Source organism: Pyrus communis, chromosome 3, assembly GCF_041283825.1.
Source record: "Pyrus communis isolate YQ-2024b chromosome 3, ASM4128382v1, whole genome shotgun sequence".
Lineage (NCBI taxonomy): Eukaryota > Viridiplantae > Streptophyta > Magnoliopsida > Rosales > Rosaceae > Pyrus > Pyrus communis.
This window is the reverse complement of record NC_142567.1, coordinates 26939960-26952683: the sequence shown is the minus strand read 5'-3', so window position 1 is coordinate 26952683 and position 12724 is coordinate 26939960. Positions and strand designations below refer to the sequence as shown.

General features: G+C 40.7%; 3 protein-coding genes across 3 annotated transcripts; 2 read left to right on the top strand and 1 right to left on the bottom strand.

Annotated features, from left to right (window-relative positions):
* The first annotated feature begins 596 nt into the window (after positions 1 to 596).
* On the top strand, positions 597 to 4233 carry LOC137715430 (sorting nexin 2B). Its single transcript, XM_068454764.2, has 5 exons — positions 597 to 1792; positions 1876 to 2085; positions 2251 to 2511; positions 3579 to 3665; positions 3870 to 4233. The coding sequence occupies exons 1-5, from the start codon at positions 674 to 676 to the stop codon at positions 3948 to 3950; spliced, it is 1758 nt and encodes a 585-aa protein (XP_068310865.2). The 5' UTR covers positions 597 to 673; the 3' UTR covers positions 3951 to 4233.
* Positions 4234 to 4714: 481 nt separating this feature from the next.
* LOC137715431 (PRA1 family protein B1) lies at positions 4715 to 5732 on the bottom strand. The gene has a single exon (XM_068454765.2). The coding sequence runs from the start codon at positions 5581 to 5583 to the stop codon at positions 4933 to 4935; it is 651 nt and encodes a 216-aa protein (XP_068310866.2). The 5' UTR covers positions 5584 to 5732; the 3' UTR covers positions 4715 to 4932.
* Positions 5733 to 7070: 1338 nt separating this feature from the next.
* LOC137715197 (exocyst complex component EXO70B1) lies at positions 7071 to 9462 on the top strand. The gene has a single exon (XM_068454438.2). It carries the CDS (start codon positions 7374 to 7376, stop codon positions 9285 to 9287), a length of 1914 nt encoding a protein of 637 aa, XP_068310539.2. The 5' UTR covers positions 7071 to 7373; the 3' UTR covers positions 9288 to 9462.
* Positions 9463 to 12724: the final 3262 nt, after the last annotated feature.

Below are 12724 nucleotides of genomic sequence, written 5' to 3'. Positions count from 1 at the left end.
AAATCAAATGATAGTATAGCTTTGAAGCACGAATATTCTAAAAATCTTACTAACTAAATTGAAACAAATTATAATGGAGATTAACCGAAACAAATAAAACTTGTTAATTTAATTATAATGAATATGCAATTGTGGAACATGTTCATAACATACAACTAATCTGAGACACTAAAAAGGAATAATATAAAATTGAATGAACAAGGAGGTGAGATTGTACGCCGAGAGGACTCGAAGATGCCGATGCGGGAATGTCTTGACGTCGGGATTGTACATTTTGATTCTAAGTCCTGAGGGAGCGCAAAATAAAACATGAGTGGACCAAGTTGATGTATATATAAGTAATACTAAAACAGATAATCTTTAACGTACTAACCTCAGGTTTAGAAAACTCGTATAACATAATATGTAATAGGTTTTTCGAAAACCCCAGCATGCCATAAAATTTCATTAAACTATATCGTATATAATGTGCTTAATAATAGCACAAAAGTATGTCAGCACGTGACTATCTTGGTGTTTGAAGAATATTACGTGTCAAGCCACCTCTGCCAAGTTCCAGTCAAGTTTCCCACTTCTGCAACTCCCCAAAATGCCCCTCAAATATAAGACTAATTACTTCCTCCTCCAACTCTTCTCTCTTCTCCTGTTGGTTTGGTTCTGTTGAAGGAAGGAGATGATGGGCTCTGAGAACCGGGGCTCCGACGAAGCCCACCTCCACGCGCCGAAAGAAGAAATGGAAAATCTCGTCCTCGACGATCAATCGAATGGCAATAAATCGTACTCGAATTATCGTAGCGCCATGTCGTCGCTCTCCGATACGACACACCCTCTCTCGTCGTCGCCGTCCTCCTCCCAGATCGTATCCGAAGTCCACGCCACCACCGCCAATACAACGCCACCTGCCGACGCCGATCCCCTGTTCGTTCCCGCACCGTACCGCGACCCCCGAAACCCTAGCTCGGCCCCGGACAACACCACTTACATCGACCCGCCTTCTTACGCCGACGTGATCTACAGCCCCTACGATGCCGAAACCGCCGCCGAAATCCATGGCATCGAGAGTCCTGGTAAGAGCTCCGACAACTCGAGCTCGTACTCTCTCTCGCGATCTCCGTCTTCCACATCCGAGTACATCAAAATCACGGTCTCGAATCCGCAGAAGGAGCCGGAAAGCGGGAATTCGATCGTTCCGGGAGCTAACAATTACGTCACGTACCTGATCACGACTCGGACGAACATTCCGGATTTCGGCGGATCGGAATTCGGAGTCCGGCGGCGGTTTCGGGACGTGGTAACGTTATCAGACCGGTTGGCGGAGTCGTACAGAGGGTTCTTTATACCGCCGAGGCCAGACAAGAGCGTGGTGGAGAGTCAGGTGATGCAGAAACAGGAGTTTGTGGAGCAGAGAAGAGTGGCATTGGAGAAGTACTTGAGGCGATTGGCTTCGCACCCGGTGATCAAGAGAAGCGACGAATTGAAGGTGTTTTTGCAGGTGCAGGGGAAGCTACCCCTGAAATTGACCACTGATGTGGCGTCTAGGATGCTCGATGGGGCCGTGAAGCTTCCGAATCAGTTGTTTGGGGAGAGTGCTCCGCCACTGGCGCTTCACGAGGTGGTTCAGCCTGCGAAAGGGGGCAGGGATTTGTTGAGGTTGTTCAAGGAGTTGAAGCAGTCTGTGGCTAATGATTGGGGAGCTTCGAGGCCGCTGGTGGGGGAGGAGGATAAGGAGTTTTTAGAAAAGAAAGAGAAGATGAATGAGCTGGAGCAACATCTCATTCATGCATCTCAGCAGGTAATGTGTACTGAAGTGATCATATCTGTGTGGTTTGTGAGTATATGTTTCACTTTAGAGTGATTGATTGCTTTGATTTATAGGCCGAATCACTCGTTAAAGCTCAACAGGACATGGGAGAGACGATGGGAGAGTTAGGACTAGCGTTTATTAAGCTGACCAAGTTTGAGAACGAGGAGGCCTTGTTCAACTCTCAGAGAGTGCGGGCCGCCGACATGAAGAATGTGGCAACTGCTGCAGTCAAAGCCAGCAGATTCTATCGGGAGTTAAATGCTCAAACCGTCAAGCATTTCGTAATTTTGTCACCTTTTTGTTTTTCATTGCATTTTGAACTATAAGATTGGTTTGGTTAGTAATGTTTATGTATGTAGTACATTTTCTTCAGCTGTTTTTCATTGTTACTTTAGAAGGAAACCCATCAATTGTATTAATGATTGTTCATACTATGCGTATTGCAGGATACATTTCATGAATATCTTGGGCTAATGTTAGCTGTCAACGGTGCATTCTCGGATAGGTCAAGTGCTCTATTGACAGTGCAGACTCTTCTATCAGAACTGGGTTCACTGCAATCACGGGCTGAAAAACTTGAAGTTCAATCCAATAAAATTTTTGGTGGTGACAAATCAAGGAATCGAAAACTAGACGAGTTAAATGAAACCATAAGAGCCACCGAGGATGCTAAAAATGTAGCAATCAGAGAATATGAGCGGATCAAGGTACCATTGTACTTTTGAAATTATTTTTAATATACTACTGACATCTGTAATCTTTCCAATTCACGGTAATTAAATATGTTAGTAGTTAAGAAATCTCGTAAACTTTGTATGAACTTTTATGTGAAGGGATTTGCATCCCAAATGCTCGAGTGTTTGGTCTTGTGGTTCCTGCCCCTGTTTTAGATCCACAAGGAGTCATTTCTTTTGTTAAATCACAGGTTTCATGTTTGTTTCCCTGTTTTTCTTCCATGTTATGTGTAGCTGTCCCTTTTTTATGCTTTGCGTTAGTGACCTTAAAATGTGTCTAGCCTCACTCCTTTCAAGGAATTTACTCACTCTGATTGTAAATGTGATAATCTCGCAGCATTCAAGCTCACAACATTTTTTATGTGCATGATTCACTTAGTGTTTGATGATCATATTATTTGGCCATTTCGTTCACTAGTTGAGATGGGTTATAAAAAGCTGTGGGAGTGGAGTGCTCCTTATTCGTTTGTGGACTAATATTATGGTTGTCGAAATTGCATTTACGTAACTTTTAAATCCTTGCATCTCTTGGCTTGCCTCCCTGGTCTTGTAATGTGAGGTCTAGCCAGAGCTTTGCACCTCTATGAGGGCTTAGTTAATCTTGTGTGCCAATTCCATCAAAGCTTGCAAGTTGTGGCAGCCAAACTGGGTGTTTGAGGTGAACATTGATGTTAAGTAGTTTAGGTCTCGGATGTTATTCGTTGTTGCATGTACAGGAAGAACTATATGCTTATGGAAGCCTGAGTTTCTCTCTTTGAAAACCATGTTTTGGGAACATGAAACTGATCTTTGTGTTATTACACCATGTCATGATGTGTGTGTATTTCAGTTTTCTATCATGAATTTTTGCATCTTTTCTCTCTTAAAATTGCCGTTTTTTCGTCTATGATAAAGGCTATTCAAAATTTCTCTTGTTTTGAATTCTCTCTTCTAGGGAAACTTGAAATTGTAAACTTGTTTCCCTGTCCAGCTAAAATATATCTGCCCAGTTGTTAGTATCCTCACGAGAACTTAGAATAATTTGATTTTGATGAATGCAGGAAAATAACAGGAGTGAACTTGAAAGACTTGACAACGAGAGGCATGCTGACTTCTTAAACATGTTGAAGGGATTTGTGCATAATCAGGTACTTACTGCTTGCGTTCTTGTTCACCTAGGATCGTTATAGCTCTCTAGAAGAGTCTTCATGTAAACTAATTTCGTTCTTAGGTTGAGTTCATCTGGGTGTTATGAGATGGATAATCTGAAAAATGTTAGACATAATTGCGTCTACTAATGGCTTGTCATATGCAAGTCTTCGGTGTAACATATTGTTCTGTATCATGAACAGGTAGGATACGCTGAAAAGATAGCAAATGTGTGGTCGACTGTTGCAGAGGAGACCCGTTCGTATGCAAAAGAGAGCCTTTGAACCGTGTGTTTGTAAATGAAATTTTCACTCTCTTTCTTTCTTTACATTTTAATTGATACCCGCTTCAAAGTAAATTGCATTGCATTCATAAGAATAAAAGAAAAAAAAAAGAAAAAATGGAGCACCGGGTAGTTTACAAATTTAACTTTTCCGAAAGTTGTATGTATTAGATAGATAATCGCACGATTTTAGAGTTGATGCTGTAAATTGCTTGCTACTTGTTTGATGTGTGGAGCTTTTTAATCCATGAGTTTCTGAATGCGAGTCGGTATTCTGCTCTAAACGGTTGTGGGTTCAATTGTTTGTGTGCTCATTTGCTAATTCCTTAGACGTGACGTAAGATAATTTTGTGATATGAAACCTAACAAACTATGTATTTTCTTTAAGCGGAGGATGTTTATATTGTTTGCTATTTTGGTTTTTGCTTTTGGATTGATGTTTGAGCCTAGGATCAAGGATGTGCCCCTTGGATGATTGGGTTTGCTTGGATTCTTTTTTATGTATTTTTCCATCTAAAACTAGGTGCACGAGTCTGGCTCTGTGCATGACGTCTTGCTTTTAGCGTTTTTAAAACCTCGCTTGTATTCCCTCCACTCCCTTCGAGCTTGGAAAAAAATGGGAGAGGAGAGAATCTAGATCCGGAGAGATGCATCACTTTAGGTTTTAAGTGCTTAAAACCTAAAATGGATGCTCGAATTGATTGACCCTTTACTTTCTTTGGGGAAATTTGTTTCAAATGTTGAATTATAGTTAAGCAAAATAAGTAATCAAATTTCTGGCTCGTGGAATTAAAAGGAAAAATTCTAATACAAATTGCCAACAAACAAACAAATTAAATTGCAAATATCTCAAGTAATGAATAATATTCCTTATGTAACAAAAAAATTCTCTTTCTTCTTCTTCTTCTAAGCAAACCCGACCCGAGGGAGAGCGATACCGTGTAGCTAAGCGGTATGAACGCCTACGGACTTGCACCCACATGCTAGACACGTGACATCATGCTGGCACCTGCCGACGCAAACGAAGGGGCCCCGCCACCGAAAATCGAAGCGATGCCAGAACCCAACGGCTGCGTTTCGTCCAGGAACAGATCCTCAGGATCTCTGAATGCGCCGTGAACACACACGATCCCAACTCCCACCATCACCGCCGTTAGCAGCAGCGACAGCACGCTCGTCACCAAGATCGCGATTAGCGTCGCCACGCCCAGACCGAACAGCGCCTGGGTGTCGGAGAACGTGCGGCCGAGGATCACGAGCGGCTGCTCCGACGATCGGCGCGAGTAGAGGAAGATCCATGCTCCGGCGAGGGCGACGAGGGTGAGGAGGGAGAAGGGGTGGGAGATGAGGGAGTAGGCGAGTACGACTGCGAGTACGATGAGGTAGTTGACGCGGAAGTAGGCGGCGTTCTTGCGGATCCGGGAGGCGGCATCGGTGAGCGAGGTGGGTCTGGTGAAGGCAGTGCGGTCGATGAGCTCGGTCCAGGGGCGGCTGTTGGAGAGCGCGTGGCGGGATACGGCGGAGATGCGCGTGAGGAAGGGGCGGAGGAATGGGAGTGGGTTGGTGCCGGACGGTTGGGATTGCTGGTGAGAGGACTGTTGGGACGAAACTGGGATCGGGGAAGGCGAGGACATTGGTGTTAATACGATGGAAGTTCGGGGTAATATTGGAAATTCGGAAGAACAGAGAGGACTGAAAAGAGACTGTAACGACTTTTCTTTCTCAGAAGAGATATGAAGAAGGGAGGGCAGGTTTTTTGGGTGGATTTTGGTAAAATGGATGGTTTTATAGGATTTGGGGCGAAGAATCTTTGGCCGTTGATTTAGGGATCGACGGTGGTTATTATATTGGATGGATGATTTGTGTGTTTTTGGCATGTGGCTTGCTTTGCTTGCTCAATCCGTTTAGGGAAGCAATCCAATAGGATACAACCACGTGGACAGACTAGGCCTTTGATCATGAACACATTGAGTGGTGCTGGTGCATCATCCGAGCAATAAAATATTATCACAGTGACATTTTCGTAAGTTAGTTACCAAATGTGTCTAAATTAAATTTGACATTTTGCGTCGTGTATAGGGTACAATGGTCCTTTCAATCCATTTTATTGGTTTATGAGCGTACATCCAATATTGGTTTAAACTAAATGTTACCCTAATTCTAAATTTACTAGCTAAAAGACTTGTAGCACTGAAGCATTTCTTAAAAAAACTCTCGAAAACTTTAAAAAGTTACTACATATAAAACAAAAACAGACTAAATTTGATTAAGCCAGAATTTGGAAGTGCTTTTAGTTTTTGTTATTTTTAAACTGTAAACGTGATTCTTATGAACGCAAAGGGTTTAGGAGGGCACACAATAAAAGCAAAACCCCATTTTTTTTCTTTCCAGAGTCTGAAGTGGGATTCAACGTCTTTTCTTTCACGGTACCAGCCGTCTCATTTATGCTTTTGACCAAAGCGGAAACCTCTTTTGTGGGCTTTTACTTTACTTCATTGTCCAAAACAAAATAAAGTCCATTCCTCCAAAAACCCATTCAACCTTCTCCTCTTTCTTATCCATTCTATTTAACCAATTTAAATTTTGCGCTCAGACGTGAGTTAAGTCAGTATTTAAGTACAATGATATTATTAGTAAACTAGATAGTTTGATATTATTAGCAAGTTAGGCGATTAATTGTTAAGAAAAAGAGAAGTTAGTGAGAATTCGCATCATTGTGCAAAAAATGCATAATTATTATCCACCATTGCAATAAAAAGTCATCTACGTGAATTAGGTTAGTAGATCAAACTCGTTTTTTTTCCAATGTTTAAGCTTGAATTGCAATCCAATTATTCAAAATTAGAATGATTGTGATGAGAATAAAGCTCAACTCCCACTACACGAAATTAGAATAATTCAGAAATACTACTTTGTAGGGAATGAAAAATAAGAAAAAATTTGCAGTTCCAAAATTTAGACAAACGAAAAATGGGTAATCCTGAACAGATTAAATATGTAGACTAAATTTTATAAAATAAATGATATAAAAATTAATAATTAAATTATTACTTAAATCATAATTAACATGCTTATTTTTTATTAATTTAATTTATAAATTTAATCCAATTAGCATTATCCTAAAATATGGTTCAGAAAGTCTAAAGGCAAAAACTGCCTGACTCTTTCCCGTCTTCGGTCTTCATCCGTTCCCCACACGAACCGCGTGTTTTCCAGTCACCTTCCACGAACCCCCAAATAATATTATTCAACTGCTTCTGCTTTTAGCTTTTGGATTTTGGCTTACTGCTTATTACCCAAATCGAAATTCTGAAATCCAAAATATTAAAACCAATTTTCGTCTCAATTTCATAACCCTAAAAGTTTGTCTTCACTGAAGCACAAAATCAAGCACTTGGAGGGCAATCTCTGAGACTGCAGTACAATGGCTGAGAACGGCGAAGAGAAATTGTTAGCTATGGCGCGCCACATAGCCAAGACTCTGGGCCACAACGATAACATGGCCGACGATATTTTGCAGATTTTTTCCAACTTCGACGGCAGGTTCTCTCGCGAGAAATTGGCTTCCGACGACGAACGCACTCGCAGCTGCGCCGCCCTCGAGCTCTCGCTGAAGTCGCTGGACCGTCGGATCTCGCAGTATGTTGCTGCTGACCACCCAATCTGGTCCTACTCGGCCGATTCCGCGGCGTTTCTTGACTTGATCGACGACCTCATCGCCACCATCCGGGACTGGACTCCCATGGCCGACGACCAGTCCGTCGGGGTTTGCCTCGCGCGTGCTGAGGATCTTATGCAGCAGGCCATGTTCCGGCTCGAGAATGAGTTCAGATCCTTGGTCGAACGCGGCGGCGAGTCACGAAAACTCAATCCCGCGTTTCGTGGCGAGTCAAATGGCGCGTTGTCGTTTGACTCGGGAGACGACGAAGAAGAAGGGGAAGAGGAGGTAATCGGGGACGGTGAGGAGCACCAGATCCCTACTGCTCAGCCGATCGGCGACTACGACATCGTGATCGATGCGCTGCCTTCTGGAACCATCAACGACCTCCATGAGATTGCCAAGCGGATGGTGGCGGCGGGGTTCGGAAAGGAGTGCTCGCACGTGTACAGCAGCTGCCGGAGAGAGTTCCTGGAAGAGAGCATGTCGAGGCTAGGCTTGCAGAAGCTGAGCATCGAAGAGGTTCAGAAGACGCCATGGCAGGACCTCGAGGACGAAATCGAGCGGTGGATCAAATCCGCAAACGTCGCGCTTCGGATTCTGTTCCCGAGCGAGCGTAGACTCTGCGATCGCATCTTCTACGGCCTCTCCTCCGCCGCAGACCTCTCGTTCATGGAGGTTTGCCGGCGCTCGACGATTCAGATACTGAACTTCGCCGACGCGGTAGCGATCGGAAGCCGATCGCCGGAGCGATTGTTCAGGATTCTCGATGTGTTCGAGACTCTGCGGGATTTGATGCCTGAATTCGAGTTAGTGTTTTCGGATCAGTACTGTTTGTTTCTCAGGAACGAAGCGAATACGATTTGGAAAAGGTTAGGGGAAGCGATCAGAGGCATTTTCATGGAGTTGGAAAATCTGATCAATCGCGACCCTCCGAAAACTCCAGTTCCTGGCGGCGGGTTGCATCCGATCACTCGATATGTGATGAATTATCTCCGTGCAGCATGCCGATCGCGCCAGACCCTCGAGCAGGTTTTCGAGGACAGTGCTGCAGTCTCTCATCAGCCCAAGGTTGATGATCGAGCTTCGTCTTCACCCATGTCGGTGCAAATGGCGTGGATTATGGAGCTTCTGGAGAGCAATTTGGAAACCAAGTCGAAGATTTATGGGGACTCTGCGTTGTGCTGTGTTTTCATGATGAACAATGGGAGGTACATTATGCAGAAAGTGAAGGACAGTGAGTTGGGATCGCTTTTGGGCGATGACTGGATCCGAAAACACACTGCAAAAATCCGACAGTACCTTGTGAATTATCAGAGAAGCTCATGGAACAAGGTGCTTGGAGTGTTGAAGCCCGAGAGCGGCTCATTGTCGCCAAGTGCTGCTGTGAAGTCCATGAAAGAGAAGCTCAAGTTGTTCAACATCTACTTCGACGAGATCTGTAAAACGCAGTCCAATTGGGTAGTTTTCGACGATCAACTCAGAGATGATTTGAGAATTTCGCTTGTCAAAATCTTGTTGCCAGCGTATCAGAGCTTCATCGGGAGGTTTCAGAATGTTCCGGAAATCGGGCGGCATCACAAGTACATTAAGTATGCTATTGAGGACATTCATGCTAAGATCAATGGCTTGTTCCGCGGCAGTAGAGGATCCGCTGGCACTGGTGGTGGCCGGAAGTGAAGACGCTAAAGCTGCTCGGGATGATTTGCCTTGTATGTAGTCGAAAGGAAGTTCACAGAAAGTTTTGTTTATGAATTGAAAGCTTTGTAATGTAGGTGTTTGTTTCTGTTTAGTAGAGTGTTATTTTTTGTTCCCTCTTTTTTTAGCTTTTGTGAATGGAAGCCATGTTCTAGTACTTTGATTAGAAACCATCTCTGGTAACTCGACGTCGAAGCCGAGATGTCGATCTGGAACCACTTTTTCCTGTTCGAAAATCTTCCCAAGCTAACAAGGCTTCGTGCTTTGCGAGGGTTAGGAGGAAGAACGTCTATAGTACGCAGTTTTAATTTTGCTTAGCAAAGAGATTGTTTTCATGATTCTAGCTCGTTTGACAAACAAATGAACCACCTTTCCTAGATAATTACATATAAATCAAGTGGAAGACTTTACAATGTATGTGGAAACTGAAATCATGAAGGTATAGGAAGTGGAACTTCTTTACCAGTATCGATCATCTGCCCGATAGGGATGGTCGGACCGAGTAATCAACGGCTGCGATTGATTACGATAAGCAAGCTTGGGAAGCACATTCTTCTCCAGGTACTTCGAGAGGTACTGGTAAGCTGCTTCCACAAACCCAGTACCACAGCAACCTCTTTTTGTTTCCACAAAACCTTTATAAGAAAGAAAATAAATAAATTTAATATCGATGTTAGCCGCATGTGTAGTCACATTGGTCAGAGCATACATTCTAATTTATGGGAAATGTGATTCGAACTTGGGTGCGCGCGGGTGAGCACATTGCCATGACTAACTGGACTTACCCATGTCCGCAATATCAATGTAATTCTAGACTAAGAATTTAGCATAAATTTTTCTTACCAAATTTTTGTGGATTGTTGATCATGTCAATCGATGGCTCATAGACATCTGCATACACAAACTTGCTCCCTGGAAGCAGTGACTGGATTTTGGGCAATAGTTTTGCAAGCTTTTGGTTGTATATCTGGGAATCTGAATTCTCATCATCTACACATCTTCTCTCATTTGTATTCCCAAATTTTACAGTCACTTGTATGGGAAGGCAAGGTAAGGATGCATACGATAGACATTTACTCCGACCCTCGTAAAGCGGAGAGCCTTGTTGGTTTGAGGTCGCTCGTTTTTTTATGGAAGGCAACCAATAGGAGGAAGCACTGCTATTACCATTTTTCTGCATCCAAGCTCATACAATTCCTACAACATATAGATCTACAAACACTTAAAGAAAGCATTCACTCGGAAGAAGTCATTCACTAAACAAACAAATCGTAGTTTGACATGTGTGCACAAAATGGTATTTTTTGTGATTTTGATGACTTATTTACGCATACATGTCAACTATGATTTTCTACGAGGAATGACTACGCGAAGCTGCCGCAAACTGGTGTTCTTGTGACTATATGCTTCACATGTTTAAGATTTTTCTGAAAGCTCCAAACTGAAGCTATGAAAAAATACAGAATCCATGTGACAGGGATTGGAATTTACGTCAATAAATATATGCAGCTTATTCAGCAGAAAAATCTTGGTACCTGCACTTACTACAACCAATGAACTACTAATCAACTTCTTTGCCTCCTTTTCCCCTTAAATCCCTCAACTCTCACTACATATTTCTTGGACAACACAATCTGCTTCGAAAATGTTATGATCCCGGCTCCAGCAGCGGTTATATCATCGTACCCAGATCCAGCAGACGCCGGTGACTATCCGAAAGGTTGGGATCTAGAAAAGCAGGAACAGCTTGGTTGATGATTAAAGTGGATGCCAAAAAGTCAGGAACTAGTTTTCCACTAGAGAATCTTCCTGTGGGGATTTGGCCAGGAAAGTCTTTGCCATAAGGATAATGGTTGCCTTTGAACAATCACTACTACAAAAGGACCTAATAGTGTCAGTTGTTGCGTCGGTTTAATATTATATAGTGGCGAAAAAGAGATTTGCGACACTCACTGAAGATGACGTCGTATTTACTGTCGCTTATAAGCGTCATAAAATTTCTATGTCGCTTTTAAACCGACGTAAAAATTTAGTGTCGCTTATAACCGACATATATTTTAATATTTTTAAGTACTGGCGTCGCTTTAAATAAAATAGTGTCGCTTTTAAGCAACATAAACTATGGGTGTCGGTTTTAGGCGACACTAATTCTTGTTTTTAATATTTTAAATCCTGCGTCGGTTTTGAGCGCCATATATTTTGAAAACCAGTGTCGGTTGTAAGCGACAGATTGATCGTCTTTATATCCTCTCCCCCGTATTTTCTTTTTCTTCTCTTGCACTTTTCTTATTCGTTCTTCCAATTTTTACAAAGTCTCCCGTGTTCTCTCTCTTTCAGCTTTCTCCTTTGGTTTTCAAACTTCATTTGTTCCTCTTCACAACAGTAAGTTTTTCTTGCTTATAATATTTTTATTTTCTCCTCTTATGTTTAATTTTTAGTTACAATTTATTTTTGTAGGAAATTTATTTGAGTTGGTTGAGTACATAAAGAATTGTTGACGTCGAAATTCTTCAACAAATCAGGTTTGTATCACTAACTTCTTTAATTTTTAAATTGTATAATACACAAGTTTATTTATTCAAAAATTATAATTTAAGCACTTAGATAAAATTCTACTATTTTTGTTAAATTAATAAAAATTTAGTCGAATTAATTAATTTTGTCACTCTAATTGTTATTTTAATTTGTTGTTATTTTGATAATTTTTTGTTGTTATTTACTAGAATGGATTAGATGAACATAATTTGAATTGTTATGAGAAAATGGAATGAATAATATTTATAAGCATTTATGTTAAATTAACAATATTAAATATAACATAAACTTATAATATTGAGTAATATAAGAATATATTATGTTATTTTTTTTTTTTGCACTCTAATTGTTATTTTAATTTGTTGTTATTTTGATAATTTTTTGTTGTTATTTACTAGAATGGATTAGATGAACATAATTTGAATTGTTATGAGAAAATGGCATGAATAATATTTATAAGCATTTATGTTAAATTAACAATATTAAATATAACATAAACTTATAATATTGAGTAATATAAGAATATATTATGTTAATTTTTTTTTTTTTTGCACTCTAATTGTTATTTTAATTTGTTGTTATTTTGATAATTTTTTGTTGTTATTTACTAGAATGGATTAGATGAACATAATTTGAATTGTTATGAGAAAATGGAATGAATAATATTTATAAGCATTTATGTTAAATTAACAATATTAAATATAACATAAACTTATAATATTTAGGAATATAAGAATATAACCTTTCATAAGAATATAACCTAAACTTATAATATAAGAATATCCTTTCATATAAGAATATAACCTTTCATATAAGAATATAACCTAAACTTATAATATTTAGGAATATAAGAATATAAGAATATAACCTTTCATAAGAATATA

Bases quoted from the DNA above. Each gene is read 5' to 3' on its own strand.
- LOC137715197 (XM_068454438.2), top strand. From the start codon at position 7,374: ATGGCTGAGAACGGCGAAGAGAAATTGTTAGCTATGGCGCGCCACATA.
- LOC137715431 (XM_068454765.2), bottom strand. From the start codon at position 5,583: ATGTCCTCGCCTTCCCCGATCCCAGTTTCGTCCCAACAGTCCTCTCAC.
- LOC137715430 (XM_068454764.2), top strand. From the start codon at position 674: ATGATGGGCTCTGAGAACCGGGGCTCCGACGAAGCCCACCTCCACGCG. The intron at 1,793-1,875 runs GTAATGTGTACT...TTTGATTTATAG, and splicing joins TCATTCATGCATCTCAGCAG to GCCGAATCACTCGTTAAAGC. The intron at 3,666-3,869 runs GTACTTACTGCT...TATCATGAACAG, and splicing joins AGGGATTTGTGCATAATCAG to GTAGGATACGCTGAAAAGAT.